Below are 25,616 nucleotides of genomic sequence, written 5' to 3' on the forward strand. Positions count from 1 at the left end.
CCTGGGCAACATGACAAGACCCCGTCTCTACTAAAACTACAAAAAATTAACCAGGTGTGGTGGTGCACACCTGTAGTCCCAGCTACTCAGGAGGCTGAGGTGGGAGGATCACCTGAGCCCAGGAAGTCAAGGCTGCAGTGAGCAGTGATCGTGTCACTGCACTCCAGCCTGGACAACAGAGTGAGACCCTGTCTCAAACAACCACCACCACCCCACTGCAACAATAAAAAAAAAAATATTCTGAGGCAGAAGGTCTTTCCAGTGCTCCTCAAATCATGACCCATAAATGCCTCCTCTTTCTCAGGTTACAGGTAGGCCCCATAAAAAGCATATTTTGAAGGAAAAATAAACAGATAAATAGACTAACATTCTTTCAGGCTATATTATTTCATCAGTAAAATTCTTCAGCTATTTGGCTTTCAGTTAATGTGATAGCCCTTACTTAATTTTACATATCTATATCGGATAACTCCTTTTCCCTTTAGTTTCCTTAAAAACTTACTTTGTATATCCATCTCTAGGTGCAAAGAAATGTGTGTACAGTCATTCGGGTATTCCATGATTCTACAAGTATGGTTTATAGGTTTCTCCTTGCTTGGCTCATCCTCCATGATTGTTGATCTTCCAGTGTGGTTTTTTAGATGACAGGTAGTGTTATATTCCTCCAAGTGGTCAACCAGAGGAGCTACAGTGAAGTTAAAGTGCTGACAAGGTGAATGAAAATCATTTGCTTTCACTTCCATTGATCCTCTCCTGATAAGAACTAGAAAGTGATTAAGAAAACGTTATTTGCAAAATATTAAAACATAGCAAGAAAACACATACAATTCAAAACTAAATCTCTTCCTTTCTATACAAGAAAGTAGAAACAAGAAGTTACCTACACTAAAAATATATACATATTTTTGAGACAGGGTCTCACTCCGTCTCCCATGCTGGAGTGCAGTGGCATAATCAGGCTCACTGCAGCCTCACCCTCCCGGGCTCAAGCAATCCTCCCACCTTAGCCTCATGAGTAGCTGGGACTACAGGTGTGTGGCACTATGCTCAGCTAACGTTTTAATTTTTTGTAGAGATTGGCTCTTGCTATGTTGTCCAGGCTGGTCTCCAGCTTTTGGACTCAAGGGATCCTCCCTCCTCAGTCTCCTGAAGTGCTGGGATTACAGGCATGAGCCACTGCAGCCAACCTAAAAATAATGAGTAAGGTGGTTATATTTTTTAATATCCTGAAAACCAGGTAGTGGTAGTGTTGGAATAGGATTGGAGCATCTCAAAGAAAATACACACATTTCCCCAGTGACTTGTGGGACAGACTGTATTGTGTGACTAATATGGCCACAACAATATTTCGCATTCCACACTGTACTAGCTTTTTAGGGCTGCTGTAACAAAGTACCATAAACTGGGGGGTTTAAAGAACAGAAGTTTGGGCCAGGCGCGGTGATCGTGTCTGTAATCCTAGCCCTTTAGGAGGCCGAGGCAGGCGGATCACCTGAGGTCAGGAGTTTGAGACCAGCCTGGCCAACATGGCAAAATCCTATCTCTACTAAAAATACAAAAATTAGCCAGGCGTGGTGGTGCATGCCTGCAGGTGTAGCTACTTGGCAGGAGAATCGCTTGAACCTGGGAGGCAAAGGTTGCAGTGAGTCAAGATTGCAGCACTGCACTCCAGCCTGGGTAACAGAGGGAGACTCTGTCTCAAAAAAAAAAAAGAACAGAAGTATGTCTCACAGTTCTAAAGCTAGAAGTGTGAGATCAAGATGTTGGCACAGTTGATTTGTTCTGAGGGCTGAGCCCCTCTCCTAGCTAATGGTGGTTTGCTGATAACCTTTGGCATTCATTAACTTGGAGATTCGTTATCCTGCTCTCTGCCTTCATCTTCACATGTCATTCTCACTGTGTGCATGTCTCTGCGTCCAAACTTCTCCTTTTTTGTAAGAAGATCAGTCATATTGGATTAAGGCCCATCCTAATGACCTCATCTTAACTACATCTACAATGACCGTATTTCCAAATAATGTCATATTCTGAAGTATAGAGGGTTAGAACTTCAACATGTGAATTTGAGAGGACACAATTCAATTCATAACACACATGTTACCCTAAAACTTCACCATTTGCTCATTAAGGAATCTAATTCCTTTCCCCTTGAATCTGGTAGCATCTGTGATTTGCTTTTAATTCCTTTTCCTGGCTGGGCTCGGTGGCTCACCCCTGTAATCCCAGCACTTTGGGAGGCCAAGGTGGGCGGATCACGAGGTCAAGAGATTGAGATCATCCTGACCAACATGGTGAAACCCCGTCTCTACTAAAATACAAAAAATTAACTGGGCGTGGTGGCGCACACCTATAATCCCGGCTACTCAGGAGGCTGAAGCAGGAAAATCACTTGAATCTGGGAGGCAGAGGTTGTAGTGAGCCAAGATCATGCCACTGCACTCCAGCCTGGTGAGAGAGAAAGACTCCATCTCAAAAAAAAAAAAAATACATAAATAAATAATTTATTTTCCCTTGAATCTGGGAAGGTTCGTGATTTGCTTATAACCAATCAAATGCAGAGGAAGTGACACTGCATGACTAAGTCAGAAAAGGCAAAGAAATTCCCGTCTTGCTTTTCAGAACACTCATGCTGGAGCCCTGAACCACTGTGTGTAAGTCCAAAACCTTAAGGCCACCATGATGTGAAGACACCCAGACTAGCCCAGGTAGAAAGACCACATAAAGGAAACAATCAACAGAGTGAAAAGGCAACCTACAGAATGAGAGAAAATATTTTCAAACCGTTAATCTGATAAAAGGTTAATATCCAAAACACATCAGGAACTCCTATAACTCAATTGCAAAAAAAAAAATATCAAATATTTTTAAATGGGCAAAGGACTTTCATAGACATTTCTCCAACAAAGACATATGGCCTATTGATATATGTGAAAAGGTGCTCAATATTACTAATCGTTAGGAAAATGAAAGTCAAAACTACAATCAGAAACACCTCACACCTGTCAGGATGGCTATTACTAAGAAAAAAAAAAAAAAAGAACAGGTGCAGTGGCTCACACCTGTAATCCCAACGCTTCAGGAGGCCAAGGCTGGTGGATCACATGAGGTCAGGAGTTTGAGACCAGCCTGGCCAACACATGGTGAAACCCCGTCTCTACTAAAAATACAAAAAAAAAAAAAAAAAAAAAAATTAGCTGGGCATGGTAACAGGCATCTGTAATCCCAGCTACTCAGGAGGCTGAGGCAGGAGAATCGCTTGAAACCAGGAGGCAGAGGTTGCAGTGAGCTGAGATCATGCCACTGCATTCCAGCTTTGACAGCAGAGTGACACTCCATCTCAAAAAGAAAAGAAAAGAAAAAAAAGGTAAGTGTTGGCAAAAATGTGAAGAAATTTAAGCTCTTGCACAGTGTTGGTGGGATTGTAAAATGGTCCAGCTACTAAGGAAAACTGTCTGGCGGTTCCTCAAAAAATTAAAAACAGAATCACCATATGATCCAGCAATTCTACCTCTTGGTATGTAGCCAAAAGAACTGAAATCAGCATCTTGAAGACACAATCTGCATTCTCATGTTCATTGCAGCATCATTCACAACAGCCAAGAATAGAAACAACATCAATGTCCATTGATAGATGAGTAGATAAAGAAAATGTAAACTAGATAGATAGGTATCTAGAGAGATGGATAGATAGATAGACGGATAGATCAATGTCCATTGATAGATGAGTGGATAAAGAAAATGTAATAGACATAGCTAGGACCCACACAAAAAAAGAAAATTTATTTATTTTATTTAATAAAATTATTGCTGTTTAAAACCATTGAGTTTTGGGGGTACTTTATTACAGAGCCACAGCAACTGGGACAATGTGTCAATGTGCTGTTTTCACCTTTCAAGGAGGCAGAGAAGTTAAGATCTGTGAGCTACCAACCCTTAAAACACTTCCTAGTTCTCTGTCATCATAGAGGCATTTTCACAATTTGCTTTCTGTTGGATTCAGCCCAGAACCTGGAGGAGTTATGGCACTACTTGAGTAAGAACTTCATCCAAAGTCAATGCCAAGGGGCAGACGGGTGAGGGTTGAAACATTACCTATTGGGTACAATGTTCACTATTTGGGTGATGGGCGCACTAGAAGCCCAAGCCTCACAATTATACAAAATATATTCATGTAACAAACTTGCACATGTACCCCCTGAATCTATAATGATAAAATATTTTTTAAAAGAAGAGATACATAAATGCCCACTAAGTACATGAAAACAACAACAGAAAAACAAGGTAAATGCCAAGAAATTATGTTCCCATTCTCAAAGAACGCCAAAAAAAATAAATTCCAGTATCTAGTGATACAGGAGGCAACCTCTCTCACTGAATAAATACAAGTAATAAATTTGATGTTTGGGCTTGAGGCCATAAGCATATTTTATGATTGTAAAGGAATTATTAATTTCTCAACGATCCATTTTTATTTGGTTTAATTAAATAATATAGATTGGTCTCATGATAACTGCAAGGTTCAGTTAGGCACTGCAGATAATAAGCAGTTATTCTTTATTTATTCAGTCATTCATTCCACAAAAATTTACTGGGTGTCTGCTAGGTATTATGTCAGGCACTGTGCACAAAGCTTGAAATTTAGTAGTAAGCAAAGACAAGGGCCCTGCCCTGGAGAAGCTTACTGGAGAGTCAGAGAAGTAAAAAGACTTCACATACAATGACTAAATGTTAAGCAGGAGTCGGTATAAATGCAAGGGCTCAATGATTCCTTAGAGAATCAAAGTTTGATTTTACTATAAGAAACTACAGATTTACTTAAAATTATTTTTTAAAGATTTACTACTTTTGAAGAGAGTACATGCCAAATAATCCTCTACCCATCATGTGTATGTGAATTACAGTGGCATTTTGATGTATTTTGAGAATTCTTTGTTTTCAATAAGTCAAAGTAAACCAAAACCAAGTAACATCCCAAAGCCCAGCAAGTCACTCATCAAGAGCCACATCATTGAATGTTCCAATGCCACTGGATTTAAAAATGGAATAGATTGGCTGGGAGCTGTGGCTCACACCTGTAATCCCAGCACTTTGGGAGGCCGAGGTGGGTGGATCACAAGGTCAGGAGCTCGAGACCAGCCTGGCCAAGATGGTGAAACCCCATCTCTACTAAAAATAAAAAATTAGCCGGGCGTGGTGGCAGGCGCCTGTAGTCCCAGCTACTCGGGAGGCTGAGGCAGGAGAATTGCTTGAACCTGGGAGGTGGAGGTTGCAGTGAGCCGAGATCGCACCACTGCACTTTAGCCTGGGCAACAGAGCGAGACTCCATCTCAAAAAAAAAAAAAGAATATATTATTAATACGTTTTTAACAGAATAAATTAATTTATACCTGATACCATTTTATTCTCACCTTCACTTTGTGTTTACCTTTTGATGTTTGTTCCTGAGAAATAAAATCCATGTTTCCTTTAGACTCACAAACCAAACACGAGGAGCACATTTTAAATTCACCTGTGATGTCTTGGCAAGTCCTGGTGAAGTTATGAAAATTGGAGGGATTTAGAAAGATTCTCATGATAATCTGAGTTTCCCTTACTGGTTGCAGAAAAGTCACAAAAGAAAAATTTAAGGAGGAGAGTGAATAGGTAAAATTAGATTGCAAACACACTTCCAGACATGATAGCTCCAATGTTCTTTCTGTAAAGAAAAAAGAAAAACACTTTCTTTACTGTAAAGTTTTGAATTTTTGGCATTCAAATAAATACACAGTATGCTCCCAGTTTTTCTTAGGTGGATTCAGTACATTTCAGCTTATCAGAGACAAGACTGTTTTTTAAACATGAATTAACAATAACTATTCCATCCAAATATTTCTATTTTATTATTTTTATTTATTTTTTTTTTTTGAGACAGGATCTTGCTCTGTCGTCCAGGCTAGAGTGCAGGGGCGTAATCATAGCTCACTGCAGCCTTGGCCTCCCAGGCTCAGGCAATTCTCCCAACTCAGCCTCCAGAGTAGCTGTGACTGCAGAGGCGTGCCACCATGCCCAGCTAATTTTTAAAAAATTATTTGTAGAGACAGGGAGCCACGGTGCCCAGCAACATTTCTCTTTTAAACTTGTGAACATTCCCTATTAACTTTCAGAGAACAGGTGTCTTTATAAAGTAGTGCTTGGAATCTCAGCATTTTAACCATTCTCTATTCTGGGGAATTTTTTATGGACAAACCTTAGATTCTTCTGAATCCATCTGTTCCAAAATAAAGACTCAAGTCAATTGCATGGAGTTGAACAGGGTATGAAAACTTTGAACGGTATCTCTGTATCAGTTTCCTAGGGCTGCTGTAACAAATTTCCACAACCTTGGTAATTTAAAACAAGAAAAATTCATTCTCTCAGTTTTGGAGGCCAGAAGTCCAACATCAGTTTCAGTAGTCAGAAATTGAGAGGTCTACATGATTGTACTACCTCTGGAGGTTCTAGGGAAGAATCTGTTCCTTGGCCCTCTGGTGGCTGCTGGCATTCCTTGGCTTATGGCCACGTCACTCTAATCTCTGTCTCCATAGTCATATTGCTTTCTCCTCTGTGTCTCTGTTTCTACTCTTCTGTTGTGTGAAATCACCCTCTGCCACTCTTGTATAAAGACATTTGTGGTTGGATTTAGGGCCGAAAAGGCTAATCCAGGATAATCTTCACATCTCAAGACCTTTAACTTAGTCACATCTGTAAAGACCCTTTTTCCTTATAAGGTAACATTGACAGGTTTCCAGAATTAGCACTGGATATCTTTAGACAGCCATTATTCAGCCTACCACAACCTCTAAAGATGAAATTTAACAAGAGGACATCATAATTTTTACTTTTGTCTGAAGACAAACATCAGATATGGAAATTATGGTATAATAGAAATAATACTGAGTTCAGAAACAAAAGACAGACACTGTAGGCTGGGTGTGGTGGCTCACACCTGTAATCCCAGTCCTTTTGGAGGCAGAGGTGGGCAGAGTGCTTGAGCTCAGGAGTTTGAGATCAGCCTGGACAACATGGCCACCCCATCTCTACAAAAAATACAAAAATTAGCCAGGCGTGGTGGTGCACTCCTGTAGTCCTTACTACTCAGGAGGCTGAGGTAGAAGGATCACTTAAGCCTGGGAGGTTGAAGCTGCAGTGAGCCATGATCACACCACTGCACTTCAGCTTGGGCAACAAAGGGAGACCATGTCTCAAAAGGAGAAAAAAGATTCCAGTCCTATATCTGTCATTAGTCAAGATACTTGGACAATTTACTTAATCTCCACGAGTCTAATTTTCTTACTAGCAAAATAGAGATAAGCCTGCTAATATCATGGGGTTATAGTAACATCAAATTGTATAGTACATATGAAAACACTTTTGAAATTTGTACAAACATGTGTCATTTAAAATGCAAATCCAGGCCAGGCGCAGTGGCTCATGCCTGTAATCCCTGCACTTTGGGAGGCCGAGGCAGTTGGATCACTTGAGATCAGGAGTTTGAGACCAGCCTGGCCAACATGGTGAAACCTCATCTCTGCTAAAAATACAAAACTTAGCCAGGCATGGTGGTGGGCACCCGTAGTCCCAGCTACTCAGGAGGCCGAGGCAGGAGAATTGCTTGAACCTGGGAGGTGGAGGTTGCAGTGAGCCAAGGTCGCACCACTGCACTCCAGCCTAGGCAACAGAGTGAGACTCCATCTCAAATAAATTAATTAATTAATTTAATTTAATGCAAACCTATATTCTAAAGTAAAAATTTTAAATTCATCTTTCCTTTAGGACAGAATTATCTATGATTTAATTCATAAAAATAATCAAAGCTTACTGTGTAAAAATTGGGAATTCCTATTTAGCAGTAATGATCAATTAAGGAATAGGCAACCTATCTTTCAGAAATTCTCAGTCTGATAGTCCTTTGTTAGCATAAGAAAACAACTGACCACTTCGGGAGGCCGAGGCAGGGTGGATCATGAGGTCAGGAGATGGAGACCATCCTGGCTAACACAGTGAAACCCCATCTCTACTAAAAATACAAAAAAAAACAAAATTAGCTGGGGATGGTGGCAGGCACCTGTAGCCCCAGCTCCTCGGGAGGCTGAGGCAGGAGAATAGCATGAACCCAGGAGGCAGAGCTTGCAGTGAACCGAGATCGCACCACTGCACTCCAGCCTGGGCGACAGAACGAGACTCCATCTAAAAAAAAAAAAAAAGAAAGAAAGAAAACAACTGACATGGTTAATTCCACCTTTATGTAGCATCTTCACCATTTCTCATATAATCATTTGGGGCAAAATATATTTTTAAGATTTCTAAATAATACGGAGCACAATGAAAGAATTACTTCATTTTTTTTTAATAATTACCCCTACTCATATACCTTGCTTCAAACTTGAAAAAAATCAAGCTCATGATTGATATTAAAGCATTTTTAAAATGTGTATAATTTGTATTTTGATAGTAATTCCATAAGTGTTTAATTACTGGTGATTTTTGTTTGTATTTAATAAATTAAGAGCTCATTTATTAGCCTTCTATATTTGAAATTTCTTCTGTAATAATTCACATTTAATTTCCAGCTATACAAAATTTACTCAAATATACAATTTCATTATGTCTTAATATATTTATTTATTTTATTTTATTTTATTTTAAGATGGAGTTTCGCTCTTGTTACCCCGGCTGGAGTGCAATGGCGTGATCTCGGCTCACTACAACCTCTTCCTCCTGGGTTCAAGCGATTCTCCTGCCTCACCCTCCTGAATAGCTAGGATTACAGGCATGCACCACCATGCCTGGCTAATTTTGTATTTTTAGTGGAGACAGGGTTTCCTTATGTTTGTCAGGCTGGTCTTGAACTCCCGACGTCAGGTGATCCTCCCACCTCAGCCTCCCAAAGTGCTGGGATCTTAATATATTTATAGTCAAAGTCATAATCAGATTGTAACTATAATTTAAAAATTGCCTTCACTAATAATGCCCCAGGAAGGATATGGAGATGCACCATCTGATGGAACTCCATAATCTATATCTTTTTTAATATCACTAAAATACATGAAAAACTGATTTCTTGTCATCTTTCCATTTTCCTCACTGGCACTTTTCATTTTATGAAACTTTCAACTTCTTCAATTTATATTGCTATGATATGACCTAGAAGAGAGATAGAGAAATGTTTACTGTCAATATTGTAGTCTTCTTATTCAATAAGTGACCAACTGAGCTTTCTAGAATTGATGACAGATCCTTTATATTCGGCTATAGGGTAATTTCGTGATGATTTTTAAACCTCAGCTTTAAATAATTCAATTGGAAAAGAAATAAATGGAAGACACATCCTTCCCCGTATAATTTTAAGAAATAAATAAATTCTACTCAATCATTTTTGCTATCAGGTGGACTATGTTCTCATCTGCATAAACAAGGATTTGTGAATTTAATTGCTGCCATTAATACTGCTGAGAGTCAACATCTAAATGCTCACTCTTAGAGATGGAAATGCATTCCAGAATTACTCCAGTACTAAGACTGCAACCTCTCAGAGGAAGTACATAGAATACTAAACAGAATTGGGAAAATACATGGCACTATAGGACAAATGCTCAAGTCAATTATTTTCTCTTTTTAAAGAAAAGCAACAGTAAGATTAAAGAAACATCAACTACCTTTCTTTTTAAACTTTTATTGTAAAAATATATTATACACACATATATAAAATGTATTGTGCCAGTTAAATAATAATAACTAATAACCATGTACGTATCACCCAGATTAAGAAACAGAATATTACCAATACATTTGAAGCACCCCTATCTCTTCTCACCCCTACACTATAGCATAGTTTAGAAATATATACATATATATGGAATATACCATATGTATTCTGTGATTTGCTTTTACTTTGCTTAATATGTTTTAGTCATGTTGATACATAGAGCTGTAGTTAATTATATATGGTATTCTTATGAGTCAATATACTATAATGTATTTATTCATTCTTCTGACAGTGAACATTTGTGTTGTTCCATTTTTTGCTGTTATGAATAATGTTGCTGTGAACTGAAACTCTCATACATTGCTGGTAGGAATGTAAAATAGTATAATCATTCTGGAAAACAGATTTTCTTATGAGTTAAACATATACTTACCATATGACCCAAAAATTCCACTCCTAGAAATTTACACAAGAGAAATAAAAACATATGTCCACACAAAGACCTGTACATGAATTTTTATAGCAGCTTTTTTACTTATAATAGCCAAGAACTGGAAACAATTCAAATGTCTAAAAACTAGTGAATATATAAACAGCTCTTGCTATATTCATATAATGGGATACCACTCAGCAACAAAAAGGAACAAACTACAAGCAACAACATGGTTGAATCTCAAAGGCATTATAAAGAGGACAAAATCAAGTGGCTATATATTGTATGATTCCACTTATATGACATTCAAGAAAATGGAAAACTGCATTGGCAGTAGGAGAAGTGCTCTTCTGTAATGGAGCTTTGTAATGTATGATTTGGCTTTGTGTCCTCATTTAAATCTCATCTTGAATTGTAATCCCCAGATGTTGAGGGAGGGACCTGGTGGGAGATGACTGGATCGTGGGGTAGTTTCCCCCAGGCTATTCTTGGGATAGTGAGTGAGTTCTCACAAGATCTGATGGTTTTATAAGAGCCTCTTCCCTCTTTGCTCTCCCTTCTGTCTCCTGCCGCCTTGTGAAGAGGTGCCTTCTTCCCCTTCCCCTTTCACCATGATTGTAAGTTTCCTGAGGCCTCCCCAGCCATGCAGAACTGGGATTCAATTAAACTTATTTCCTTTATAAATTACACAGTCTTGAATAATATCTTTACAGCAGTGTGAAAACAGACTAATACAAGCAAGAAGAAACTTTTAGGAGTGATAGAAAGTGTTATATCCTAATTGTGGTGGTAGGTACACTAGTGTGTACATTTGTCAAAACTCATCAAACTATACACTTAAAATGGGAGCATTTTACTGTAAGTAAATTATATGTCAGTGAAGTTGATGTTAAAATAATGCTACTCTGAAAATTGATGAACATGTCTTTAGTGTACACTAAGGGTTTAATTACTGGGTATTTAGTGTTTCTTCAGTTTTACTAGAAATGCCATATCATTATACAAAAATGGTTTGTATCAATTTATATTCCCACCCGCAGTGTATAAAAACTCTTTTTTTTTTTGAGTCAGACTCTCACTCTGTTGCCAGGCTGGAGTGCAGTGGTACGGTCTCGGCTCACTGCAACCTTCGCCTCCCAGGTTCAAGCAATTCTCTTGCCTCAGCCTCCTGAGTAGCTGGGATTACAGGCATCTGCCACCATTCCTGGCTAATTTTTGTATTTTTAGTAGAGATGAAGTTTCACCATATTGGCCAGGCTGGTCTCAAACTCCTGACCCCAAGTTATCTGCCCACCTTGACCTCCAAAAATGCTGGGATTACAGGCATGAGCCACTGCCTGGCAGTTCTTTCTTTTTGACACATATTCTGACCAGTGCTTTTCAGATTTTGCCAATTTGGTGAGTGTTAAATAGAATCTCATCATGGTTTTAATGTATGTTTTCCTAATTTTCTCGATTTTTTCTAAGTTTTGATTTTTTGTTAGGTTGTCTTTTTATTTAATTAATGTTTAGAAGTTCTTTACATTTTCTGCTTAAAATTTCAATGAATTCTCTAAATTTTTTATCAGGATATCTTCTCACAGTTAGTACCTTATCTATTTATTTTCTTTTTGATCTTTTAGTTAAAGGGAGCTCTTAATGTAGTGAATTTATCAACTTTCTTTATAATTTGAGCTTTGTGTCTGAAGTCCTTCTTACTTAAGGTTAAAAAGATCTTTACCTATATTTTCTTCTAAATGTTGTTTTTAAAGTTTTGCCTTTCACATTTCATTTCTTAATATATGGAATGGCTGGGCACAGTGGCTCATGCCTGTAATCCCAGCCCTTTGGGAAGCCAAGGTGGGTGGGTCACTTGAGTCCAGGAGCTGGAAACCAGCCTGGCCAACATGGCAAAACCCTATCTCTACAAAAAAATACAAAATAATAATAATAATAATAATAATAATAATAATAATTAGCCAGGCATGGTAGTGCGTGCCTGTAGTCCCAGCTACTACAGAGACTGAAGTAGGAGGGTTGCTTGAGCCCAGGAGGTTGAGGCTGTGGTGAGCCATGATCATACCACTGCACTCCAGACTGGGTGACAGAGCAAGACCCTGTCTCAAAAAAAAAAAAAAAAAAAAGGAATTATATACAGTATGATGTGTGGAACCAAATTTGTTTTTTCTTTATGTATAACCAATTACACTAGCATTTATTGAGTAGTCTATCTTTTCTTATCTGTAATGACACCTCTGTCATATAAAGCTTCCAGGTACATATAAGCATGTTTCTAGGTTCTCAGTTTTGTTCCATTAGTCCACTTTTCCATCTTTGCAAAGATACCATGCTGACAAACTACTTTTCCTTTATAAAAGCTCTTATATCTGAGAGGAAAAAGTCCCCTCGCCTTGTTATTGTTCTTCAGAAGTATCTTAGCAATTCTTGGCCCTTTGCTCATTTCAATAAATTTTAAAATCAGCTTGCTAAGTTTGGTGAAGAACCCAGTTGTACTTTTGACTTGATTCTAGAAATCAGTTGGAGAAGAAAGATATGAAACTGAATCCCTCCTATCATTTATTTCTTCCTTTCTATTTATTTATTTATTTATCTATTTTTTTTTTTATTTTTATTTTTTGAAACAGAGTCTTGCTCTGTCACCAGGCTAGAGTGCAGTGGCACAATGTCGGCTTACTGCATAACTACAACCTCTGCCTCTGGAGTTCAAACAATTCTCCTGCCTCAGCCTACCAAGTAGCTGGGACTACAGGTGCGCGCCACCACACCCAGCTAATTTTTATGGTATTTTTTAGTACAGACAGGGTTTCACCATGTTGGCCAGGATGGTCTTGATCTCTTGACCTCATGATCTGCCTGCCTTGGCCTCCCAAAGTGCTGAGATTACAGGCATGAGCCACCACGCCCAGCCCTTTCTCTCTATTTATATAGAGTTCTTTGGTTTCTTTGATATCTTTCAATAAAGTTTCTAAATTTTCTCCATTATGATCTTATATATTATTAGATTAATAATTAGTTAGATTTCCTCCTAGGTGCCGTGCTTTTTGTTGCTATTGCCAATAGTATCTTTTAGGAAATGAGTTTTCTGTCTGTTGGTGGTATATGGAAATACAATTGACTTTTAAATATCAATCTTATTTTTTGCCATTTTATTAAACTTTTTTAACTTTAATTTTTATAGCTTTTGGGATTTTTATGCAAATACACATATTGACTGCAAATAATGATAACTTTATTTCTTACTTTCCAGTCTTCATACTTTTTATTTCTTATACTTGTCTTACTGCAATGTCAAGGACGTCCAGTACCACGCTGAATAGAAATTATGAGAGTGGGCATTCTTGCTTGCTCCTGATTTTAAGAATACTTACAATGTGTCATCATTGAGAATATTTCTTATAATTACTTTAGATGCCCTTTATCAATTTAAGCAAATTCTCTTTTAGTCCTAGTTTGCTGAGAATTTTTAATTATAAGGGCTATTGAATATAATAGAATGCTCTTTCAACAATTATTAAGATGATTATATAGTATTTCTTCTTTGATCTGTTAATGTAGTAAATTACATTATTAGATTTTTCTAATGCTAACTTAATCTTGCACTCCAGTAATAAATCTAATTTGATCATTTTTCTACATTGTTGCTTGTGTGTTCTTAATGTTTTGTTTCAAAGCTCTATGTCTATATTTATAAGTGAGATTGGCTAGTAAATTTTTCTTTTTGTCTCATTTTTGTTGAGTTTGAGTAATGAGGTATACTAGCCTTAAAAAATAAGTTGAATACCAAGAGGCACTCTTAAAACCAGACAAATACATGGAAACTCAACAACTTGCTCCTGAATGAAATCAAACAATTCTTTGAAACAAATGAAAATAGAGAAACAATCTACTAAAACATCTAGGTTACAACAAAAGCATTGTTAAGAGAAAAGTTTATAGTGCTAATTCCTAAACCAAGAAGATAAATCTTAAATTAACAACCTAACCATACACCTAGAGGAACTAAAACATAAGAACAAACTAAACCCAAAGCTATCAGAAACAAAGAAATAACTAAAATCAGTGTAGACGAAGTGAAATTGAGGCCCCAAAAAAACTATACAGAGGTTCAATGAAACAAAAGTTGTTTTTTCAAAGGATAAACAAAGTTAATAAACTGCTAGCTAGATTAACAAAGAAAAAGAGAAGATCCAAATAACCATGATCAGAAATGACAAAGGTAGCATTACAACTGATAACACAGAAATACAAAAGACCCTCAGAGACTACTATCTCTATGCATACAAACCAGAAAATCTAGAGCAAAATGGATAAATTCCTGGGAACACGCAACCTCCCAAGACTGAACCAGGAAGTAACACAAATTTCACACAGACCAATAATGAATAAGGAAATTGAATCAGTAATAAAAAACCTACCAGCCCAGAACAGCCCTGGACCAAATGAATTCACAGCCAATTTCTACCAGGCATAAAAGAAAGAGCTGCTACCAATCCTACTGAAATTATTCCAAAAAATTGAGGAGACAGGATTCTTCCCTAATTTATTCTATGAAACAAGTATCATCCTGATATCAAAATCTAGCAAAGATACAACAAAAAAAGAAAACTATAGGCTAATATCCTTGATGAACATAGATGCAAAAATCCTCAGCAAAATACTAGCAAACCAAATCTAACAGCACATCAAAAAATTAATTCACCACAATCAAGTGGGCTTTATTCCTGGGATGCAAGGATATTTCAACATATGCAACTCAATACATGTGATTCACCACATAAACAGAAATAAAAACAAAAACCATACAATCATCTTAATAGATGCAGCAAAAGCATTCAATAAAATCCAACATTTTTTCATGATAAAAACCCTCAACAAACTAGGCACTGAAGGAACACACCTCAAAATAGTAAGAGCCATCTGTGTCAAGCCTACAGCCAACATTGGACCGACAGGGCAAAAGTTGGAAATGCTCCCCGCAAGAACAGGAACAAGACAAAGATGTCAACTCTCTCCACTCCTATTCAACATAGTACTGGAAGTCCTAGCCAGGGCAATCAAGCAAGAGAGAAAAAAAAGGAATCCAAATAGGCAAAGAGAAGTCAAGTTATCTCTCTTCATTGATGATATGATTATATACCTAGAAAACCCTAAAAATTCTGTGAAAAGACCCCTAGACCTAATGACTTGAGCAAAGTCTCAGGATACAAAATCAACATACAAAAATCAGTAGCATTTCTAAATACCAATAACATTCAAGCTGAGAATCAAATGAAGAATGCAATCCCATTTAAAATAACCACAAAAAAAAACATGAAATAAAACACCTAGGAATACGTCTAACCAAGGAGATGAAAGATCTCTACAAGGAGAACTACAAAACACTGCTGAAAGAAATCATAGATAGCACAAACAAATAGAAAAGCATTTCATGCTCATGGATTGGAATAATCAATATCATTAAAGCATCCATACTGCCCAAAGCAATCTACAGATTCGACACTATTCTTATCAAATTACCAATGTCACTTTTCAGAATTAGAGAAAACTATTCTAAAATTCATATGAACCACCCCCCACCACACACACACACACAATAGCCCAAATAGCCAAAGCAATCCTAAGCAAAAAAAAACAAAGCCAGAGGCATCACATCTTCCAACTTCAAACTATACTACAAGGCTAGAGTAACAAAAACAGCATGGTAATGGTACAAAAACATTAATAGACACATAGACTAATGCAACAGAATGGAGACCCCTGAAATAAAGCTGCACACCTACAACCAACTGATCTTTGATGAAGCTGACAAAAATAAACACTGGGGAAAGGATACTGTAATCAATAAATGCTGTGGAGAAAACTGGCTAACCATAGGCAAAGAATGAAACTGGACCCCTTTCACTATATACAAAAATTAACTAAAGGTAGATTAAAGATCTAAATGTGAGACCTCAAACTACAAAAAATCCTAAAAGAAAACCTAGGAAATACTTTTCTAGACATGAACTTAGGCAAAGAAATTATGAAAAAGTCCTCAAAAGCAAATGCAATAAAAACAAAAATTGACAATTGGAACCTTATTAAACTAAAGGGTTTCTTCACTGCAAAATAAACTATCAACAGAGTAAACAAACAACCTACAGAATGGAAGAAAATATTTGTAAACTGTGGATCTTACAAAGGGCTAATATACAAAATCTATAAGGAACTGAAACAAACCAACAAGAAAAAAACCAACCCCATTAAAAAGTGGGCAAAGTCCATGAACAGACACTTCTCAAAAGAAGACATCCAAGCAGCCAACAAATATATTAAAAAATGCTCAACATCACTAATTATTACAGAGATACAAATCAAAACCACAATGAGATACCATTTCACACTAGTCAGAATGACTGTTATTTAAAAAATTAAAAAATCACAGACATTCACAAGGTTGCAAAGAAAAGGGAGGTTTATATGCTGTTAGTGGAAATACAAATTAGTTCAGGCCCTGTGGAAAGCAGTTTGGAGATTTCTGAAAGGACTGAAAATAATTATCATTTGACCCAGTAATCTTATTACTGGCAATATACCTAAAAGAAGATAAATTGTTCTACCAAAAAGACACCTGCACTCATACGTTTATCACAGCACTATTCACAGTAGTAAAGACATGGAATCAATCCATCAGTGGTGGCTCATGCCTGTAATCCCAGCACTTTGGGAAGCCATGGCAGGTGGATCACGAGGTCAGGAGTTCAAGACCAGTCTGGCCAAGATGGTGAAACCCCATCTCTACTAAAAATACAAAAATTAGCCAGGCGTGGTGGCATGCGCCTGTAATCCCAGCTACTCGGGAGGCTGAGGCAGAGAATTGCTTAAACCCGGGAGGCAGAGGTTGCAGTGAGCCGAGATCACACAACTGCACTCCAGCCTGGACAACAGAGCAAGACTCCATCTCAAAAAAAAATAAGAATAATAATAAAAGAAAATATGGTACGTATATACCATGGAATACTATTCAGCCATAAAAAAGATTGAAATCATGTCCTTTGCAGCAACATAGTTGCAGCTGAAGGCCATTATCCCAAGCAAATTAATGCAGAAACAGAAAAACAAATACCACATATTCTAATTTATAAGTGGTAGCTAAACATTGGGTACACACAGACACAAAGACGGGCTCAACAGACACTGGGTATTCCCAAAGTGGGGAGGGAGGGAAGGAGGAAAGGACTTAAAAACTACCTATTGGGTAATATGTTCACCACTTGGGCAATGGGATCATTAGAAGCCCAAACCTCAGCATCATGCAATACATCCATGTAACAAACCTGCACATATACCCTCTGAATCTAAAATTTAAAAATGATATAGTACTTAAAAATATATTAATGAAATACATTACGTCAGTGGGTCTAAAAGAATATGAACTACATCTAGATGCTTCAAAAGCACTTAATAAATATCACATTTATTTGCAAATTACTGTATCCTCTTTGTCAAAGAGAAATATTCTTACATTATAAAGTCTATCTGTCTCAGACCAAATTATCAATATATTATAGCACTAAGGATACTGATGTAAATATATTTTAGTGATAAACACTATAAATATTTATGTCAAAGTTATGAAAAAGCAAGAAATTTTCCCTATATATATTTGCCAGGAAAATCTGCCAATGCAATTAGGAGAAAACATTGATTAGAAATAGGTGGAGAAGGCTGGGTGCGGTGGCTCACACCTGTAATCCCAGCACTTTGGGAGGCCGAGGCAGGCGGATCACCTGAGGTCAGGAGTTCGAGACCAGCCTGGCCAACATGGCGAAACCTGGTCTCTAGTAAAAATACAAAAATAGGCCGGGCATGGTGGCTCACACCTGTAATCCTAGCACTTTGGGAGGCTGAGGCGGGCAGATCACTTGAGGTCAGGAGTTTGAGACCAGCCTGGCTGACATGGTGAAACCCCGTCTCTACTAAAAATACAAAAATTAGCTGGGCGTGGGGCAGGTGCCTGTAATCCCAGCTACTCGGGAGGCTGAGGCAGGAGAATGGCTTGAACCTGGGAGGTGGAGGTTGCAGTGAGCCAAGATCGTGCCACTGCACTCCAGCCTGGGTGACAGAGCAAGACTCTGTCTCAAAGAAAAAAAAAAAAACTAGCCAGCCAGGCATGGTGGTGGGTGCCTGTAATCTCAGCTACTTGGGAGGCTGAGTCAGGAAGAATTGCTTGAACCAGGGAGGCAGACGTTGCAGTGAGCCGAGATCACGCCACTGCACTCCAGCCTGGGCAACAGATTGAGACTGTGTCTCAAAAAAAAAAGGAAGAAAGAAAAAAAGAAAGAAGTGAAGGAAACAATGCTTGGAAGTGTTGGAAAAGAGTAGTATGAGGCTGGACATGGTGGCTTACACCTGTAATCCTAGCACTCTGGGAGGCTACTGTGGGTGAGTCTCTTGAACTCAGGAGTTCGCGACCAGTCTGGGTAACAAAGTGAGGCCTCGTCTCTACAAAAAAGTACAAAAATCAGCCGGGCACGGTGGCACGTGCCTGTAGTCCCAGCTACTCGGGAAACTGAGGTGGGACGATGGTTTGAGCCTGCGAGGCAGAGGTTGCAGTGAGCAGAGACCTTACCACTGCACTCTGCACTCCAGCCTAGGCGACAGAGCCAGAACCTGTCTCAAAAGAAAAGAAAGAAAAAAAAAAAAGAGTAGTATGACATAATTGGTTTATTTATTTATTTATTTATTGAGACGGAGTCTTGCTCTGTCGCTAGGCTGGAGTGCAGTGGCACGATTTCGGCTCACTGCAACCTCTGCCTCCTGGATTCAAACGATTTCCCCTGCCTCAGCCGCCCGAGTAGCTGGGAATACAGGCACGCCCCACCATGCCTGGCTAATTTTTTGTATTTTAATAGAGACAGGGGTTTCACCATGTTGGCCAGGATTGTCTCAGTCTCCTGACCTCATGATCCGCCCGCCTCGGCCTCCCAAAGTGCCGGGATTACAGTTGTGAGCCATCGTGCCCGGCCAATTGTTACAATTATTTACAGACAAAAGTATGTATTTAAAAAAGCTAAAACAGTCAACTGAAAAATGGTAAAAATTAAGAGGATATATCTGTAATGTAGATATACCTATACATTTCACTATGTAAGATTATTCATCCAAAGGTTTAAATACTGTCAAATACCTATATTTTATAATTGTAGTGTAATGTAAATATATAGGCCATGGTCTGCAACTTAGTTTCTATAAGGGGTCATTTAGTAAATGTTTTAGGCTTTGTGGGTCATATGGTCTCTGTTGCAACTACACAATTCTCACGTTATAGGATAAAAACAGCCACAGAAAATTTATATAAAAATGAGTATGGCTGCATTCCAATAAAACTTTATTTATGGATACTAAACTTCAGGTTTAATATAATTTTTATGTCATAAAATATTCTTTATTTCCCAACCATTTTAAACAAAAGAGGCTGTAAAAGACCATAGTTTACTGACCCCTGAATAAGCTATAAGTGATATTATCACAAGTCAATCTGCCATGTATTACGACATCAAAAATAGCATCATCAAAGTCCGTATCATGTCATGAAGAATTTCATAAACTTAATGGAAGAAAGATGATTGACTAACAGATATATAGGCAGGAAGATCATTTTGAATGTAAAGTTTAGGAAGGGCAGGTAGAAGACATTGAGGGGTTTAATGAACCAATGAAATCATCTTCTCCAGTTTCTGTAGATAGAATCACAATAAATTCTGATGCTGATTTGTCACACCCCTATGCAAAAATCAGCAAGAGCCAGGTGTGGTAGCTCACACCTGTAATCCCAGTGCTTTGGGAGGCAGAGGCGGGCAGATCACTTGAGGTCAGGAGTTCAAGACCAGCCGGGCCAACATGGTGAAACCCTGTCTCTACTAAAAATACAAAAATTAGCCGGGCGTGGTGGTGTGTGCCTGTAATCCGGCTACTCAGGAGGCTGAGGCAGGAGAATCACTTGAACCCAGGAGGCTGAGGTTGCAGTGAGCCGAGATTGTACCATTGCACTACAGCCTGGGCAGCAAAGCGAGACTCCATCTCAAAAAAAAAAAAAAAAAAAATCAGCAAGAATTTCCCAGTAAATAAAATTTTCATCTTTTTGTTTAAAAAGAAATAAATAAATGTCTCCTCTTTTTTATGTTTTGAGAAATTTTACATAAAATTGCATTTATCTGTTTGGTCTGTTTCTTTAAAGTTTGGCAGAACTTACCTGGAAAATCATCTGAAACTAGTGTGAAAATTATCTGAAACAGAGAAGATTAAACCACGGACTGAGTTTCTTTAATTGTTGTAAAACCCCTGGGCTTTCCATTTCTTCCTAAGTAAGTTTCCTAGATATGTGTCTTTGTGTTTCAAATTTATTGACATAAATTGTTCACAGTATCCTCTTATTATATCTTTAATTTTGCTATGTCTGTAGTTATATCCCTTTTTCATTTCTAACATTAGTTACCTGTACCTTCTCTCATTTTTTTTTATTACTCAGTTTTGGCAGGCACAATAAATGTCCCTATCTTAATTCCTGGAACCTGTAAATATATTACATAACATGGCAAACTGGAATTAAGGCAGAAGATGGAATTCAGGTTGTTAATCAGCTGATCTTAAAATAAAGAAATTATCCTGGATTATCTGGGTGGATCCAGTGTAATCATGAATGTGGAATTGGGTAGCAAAAGAGTCAATGTCAGAGTGATACAATATGAGAAAGACTCAACAGGCCATTGCTGGCTTTGAAGATGGAAGGAGGCCATAAGCCAAGGAATTCAGACAGCTTCCAGAAGCTGGAAACAGCCAGAAAATGGATTCTCTTCTAGAGTCTCCAAAAGGAACACCTTGATTTCAGCCCAGGGATACCTCTGTTTAATGTCTGACCTACACTGTGAGACAATATATTTGTGTCATTTTAAGCCACTAAGTTTATGATCATTTGTTACAGCAGCCCTAAGAAATTAACTGATACGGTTTCGCTGTATCCCCACCCAAATCTCATCTTGAATTGTAGCTCTCATAACTCCCTCATGTTGTGGGAGGGACCCAGTGGGAGATAATTGAATCACAGGGGCTGTTTCTCCCACACTGTTCTCATGAACGGTCTCATGAGATCTGATGGTTTTATAAGCAGAAACCCCCTTTTGCTTGGCACTCATTCCCTCTTTGCCTGCCACCCAGTACAAAGTCTTTCTGCCTTCCACCATGATTATGAGGCCTCCCCAGCCACGTGGAACTGTGAGTCCATTAAACCTCTTTTTTCTTTATAAATGATGTATGTCTTTGTCAGCAGCATGAAAATGTTCTAATACATTAACATATGAATCTTTCCAGTGGTTTATCCATACAAATAGTCCTTTAAAATAATCAACTTGGCCTGGTGCAATGGCTCACACCTGTAATCCCAGCACTTTGGGAGGCCAAGGCAGGTGGATCGCGAGGTCAGGAGATCGACACCAGCCTAGCCAACATGGTGAAACCCGTCTCTACTAAAATACAAAAAATTAGCCGGGCATGGTGGTGTGAGCTTGTAGTCCCAGCTACTCGGGAGGATGAGGCAGGAGAATTGCTTGAACCCGGGAGGCAGAGGTTGCAGTGAGCTGAGATCACATCACTGTACTCCAGCCTGGGCAATGCAGCAAGACTCTGCCAAAAAAAAAAAAAAGAAAGAAAGAACCAACTTGTGATTTTATTGATCCTTTCTGTATCTCTTCTTTTAAGTTCATTGACTTTTGCTCCTGTGTTTATTATTTCCTGCCTTTACTTTCTGGGTTTATCTTATTGTTCTTTTTCTGATGTTTTAGGTATAAGCATTTAAAGTTATATGTTTTGGTAATATTGCATAAGTTTAAACAGATAGAATTTTTTAATCTTTCAGTTACTAGTATTTTCTATTCTCCATTATAATTTCTTCTCAACTATAGGTTATTTAGAAGTGAATTGTTTAAATTTCCAAATATATTACCTACTTTTAGCTTTCTTTTTGTTACTAGAATCTAATTTAATTTCATTTAGTCAGAGATGTATATTAAAGATTGTTTGAAATGTATTGAGGCTTGTTTTTATAGTCTGGTATTGTATTAGTCTATTCTCATGCTGCTGATAAAGACATACCCAAGACCGGGTAAATTACAAAGGAAAAAGGTGTAATGGACTTAAGTTCCACATGGCTGGGGAGGCCTCACAATCATGGCAGAAGATGAAGGAAGAGCAAAGAGATGTCTTACATGGTGGCAGGCAAGCGAGCTTGTGCAGGGCAACTCCCATTTATAAAACCATCAGATCTCATGAGACTTATTCACTATCACAAGACACAATATGGGGGAAACCACCCCTATGATTCAATTACATCCACCTGGTCCCACCCTTGGCAAGTGGGAATTATTACAATTGAAGGTGAGATTTGGGTGGGGACACTGCCAAACCATATCAAGTATGCATTTTTTTTTTTTTTTTGAGACGGAGTCTCACTCTGTTGCCCAGGCTGGAGTGCAGTGGTGCGATCTCGGCTCACTGCAAGCTCCGCCTCCCAGGTTCACACCATTCTTCTGCCTCAGCCTCCCGAGTAGCTGGGACTACAGGCACCCGCCACCACGCCCAGCTAATTTTTTTTGTATTTTATTAAGTAGAGACGGGGTTTCATCGTGTTGGCCAGGATGGTCTCTATCTCCTGACCTTGTGATCCGCCTGCCTCAGCCTCCCAAAGTGCTGGTATTACAGGTGTGAGCCACCGCGCCCAGCCCAAGTATGTATTTTTATTCCCTGAAAAGAATATGTGTTCCAGATGTTGAGTTCAATATTCTAAATACATCCATTAGATAAAACTAGCGGTTTGAATTGTTTGAATTGTCTATATTCCTATTCTTCATATGGTTGTATTTTATAACTGGGAAGTATGTTTAAAATCTCCCACTAAATAATGGATTTATAATTGTCTTTTTAAAGCTATCTTTGTTGGGGCATATAAATTTAGAATTGATGTATATTCTTGTGAATTAAACCTTCTATCCATATATCCTGACCTTCTTTATTGCTAGTAATGATGTTAATCTTAAAATCTTACATTAATACAATGGCATGTGCTTTCTTCAGTTACTATTTGTTCCATATATTTTTCTCATCTTTTCACTTTTATCTTAATGCTTTAGATAGGTCTCTTTTAAATGGCAAATTTCTGGAAATTGCTTTTTTAATCTAGTCTGATAATTTTTTGTCTTTTTACCTGGACAGATTTGCTCACTTACATTTACTGGGATCATTGGTATATTTAGATTTAATTATACCATATTATTAATGCTTCCTATTTGTACCACGCTTTCTATTGTTTCTTGCCTTTCTGGCTGTTAAATTAATTCAGTGATTTTTTTTTTCTCATCCATTATTTTTCCTTTTAGTTATGTGGGGTTAGATACTATATTTCTATTATTTTAGTAGTTACCATAGTAATTTTTAACATGCATTCTTAAAGCCTAAAGTCAATCAACAGTTACCCTCTCTCAAACAATACAAGGGTCTTAGAATACTTTAACTCGGATCATCTCCTTCCTGACTTAAATGCTACTTTTATACAGCACTTTGGTTCTATCTTGTTTTTTCACTGACATACAAATTAGTTGAGTTTTTAAATTTTATGCAACTAATATTTTCAGGATTTGTTTAGATTTACTCACATATTTATAATTGTTGTTGAGGTTTTTTTCCCTGCCATTTCTTCTTGCATCTCTGCCCTTCCTTCTGGGATTACATTCCTTCCCTAAAGCTAATTATTTAGAAGTTCTTTCACTGAGGGTCCGATGATTGTAAACTCTCTGTGTTGTTTATCTGAAAATATATATCTCACCAATTCTAGGTCAACAAAAATTTTGCCTCAGCACTTTGCAGGCATTTTTCACTGCCTTCTGATTTTCATTGTTTTCAAGAGATGAGCTATCAGACTATTGTTCCTTTAAACTTTTTAAAGACAATCTGCATTTATCCTTGGTTATTTTAAGATCTCTCGGCTGGGCGCGGTGGCTCACGCCTGTAATCCCAGCACTTTGGGAGGCCAAGGTGGGCAGATCACCTGAGGTCAGGAGTTCAAGACCAGCCTGGCCAACATGGTGAAACCCATCTCTACTAAAAATACAAAAATTAGCTGGGCATGGTGGTGGGCACCTGTAAGCCCAGCTACTCAGGAGGCTGAGGCAGGAGAATCACCTGAATTTGGGAGGCATAGTTTGCAGTGAGCCGAGATCACGCCACCGCACTCCAGCCTGGGCGACAGAGCAAGACTCCATCTCAAAAAAAAAAAAAAAAAAAAAGACTCTTCAGTTTTCATGCTCTGCAGAATTTCTCATTACTTATTTTGCTTGGGATTTGTTGGGTTTCCTGAATTTTAGGATTTATGTCTTTCAATGATTCTGTAAATTTCTTAGCCATTGTCTCTTCAAATATTGCCTTTACCCTATTCTATTTCTTCTGTCCTTTGCAGCTTTGATTAGAAATAGTTCCCTTTGCTTTCCATGTCTCTTAACTTCTGTTCTGTGTTCTAGGTAATTTCTTCAGATCTCTATTCCAGTTCACTAATTCATTATTTAGTTGCATCTAATCCATTCATTTCATTCCTTGCATTTCTAATTTATTGTATTTTTCACAATTAGAACTTCCAGTTGGTTCTTTTTCAAATCTGCCTGGTAACTTTTAATAGTCTTTGTTCCTTGCTTATATTGTTTTTTAGAATCACAAAATGTGGCAGAGTATTGGATCTCCCCACCAATTTGTTTTATATTATTTTTAGGCTGGGGGAATAAACGACTCTGTTTGTCCTCCCTATTAACTTTGTGTGTATGAATTGTTGCTATTTTCCCAATCATAGTACCTTACATTTTGTTTTAAACTTTATACATTTTCAGACGCCTTTCCCCAAGTTTTATTAAAGTATACTTAACTAACAAAAATTATATATATATTTATGGTATACAATGTGATGTTTCGAGATACGTATATTGTTAGGTGATTAAATCAAACCTAATAACATATCCATCACTCACATACCATTTTCGTTTGTGTGTGGTGAGAACATTTACTCTCTTAGCAATTTTCAAATATATAATCCATTATTATTAGCTATAGTCAATACGCCATACAATAGATCTCCAGAACTTATTCATCTGTGTAAACGAAATTTTGTATCCTTTGACCAACATCTCTCCATTCCCCTCATCCCACCCTGTCGTCCATGGTAACCATCATTCTATTCTATTCTCTGCCACTGTGAGTTCAACTCTTTATGATTCCATATATAGTGAGATCATGTGGCATTTTTCTTTCTGTGCCTGGTTTATTTCACTTAGCACAGTATTCCCCAGATTCATTCATATTGTTGCAAATGACAGAATTTTCTTCTTTGTTAAGGTGGAATAGTATTATCTTGTGTATATGTACCACATTTTCTTTATCCATTCA

At 37.8% G+C, this 25,616-nt stretch overlaps 1 protein-coding gene across 7 annotated transcripts in view; it reads right to left on the reverse strand.

Moving 5' to 3' along the window:
• The window catches only part of TMEM156 (transmembrane protein 156), a 63,768-nt gene that overhangs the window by 26,268 nt on the left and 11,884 nt on the right, over nt 1-25,616 (reverse strand). For 5 of the 7 annotated variants that reach the window (XM_054486760.2, XM_054486765.2, XM_054486761.2 and 2 more), the window contains exons 2-3: nt 5,426-5,695; nt 503-763 (exon numbers count right to left, since the gene is read on the reverse strand). In XM_054486760.2, coding sequence (XP_054342735.1) covers nt 503-763; nt 5,426-5,695 — 531 coding nt within the window. Of the gene's footprint in view, nt 1-502; nt 764-5,425; nt 5,696-7,952; nt 8,036-25,616 lie in introns of all 7 variants that reach the window. The other 2 variants (XM_054486763.2, XM_054486764.2) reach the window with 2 other exon arrangements.

Source organism: Pongo pygmaeus, chromosome 3, assembly GCF_028885625.2.
Source record: "Pongo pygmaeus isolate AG05252 chromosome 3, NHGRI_mPonPyg2-v2.0_pri, whole genome shotgun sequence".
NCBI lineage: Eukaryota > Metazoa > Chordata > Mammalia > Primates > Hominidae > Pongo > Pongo pygmaeus.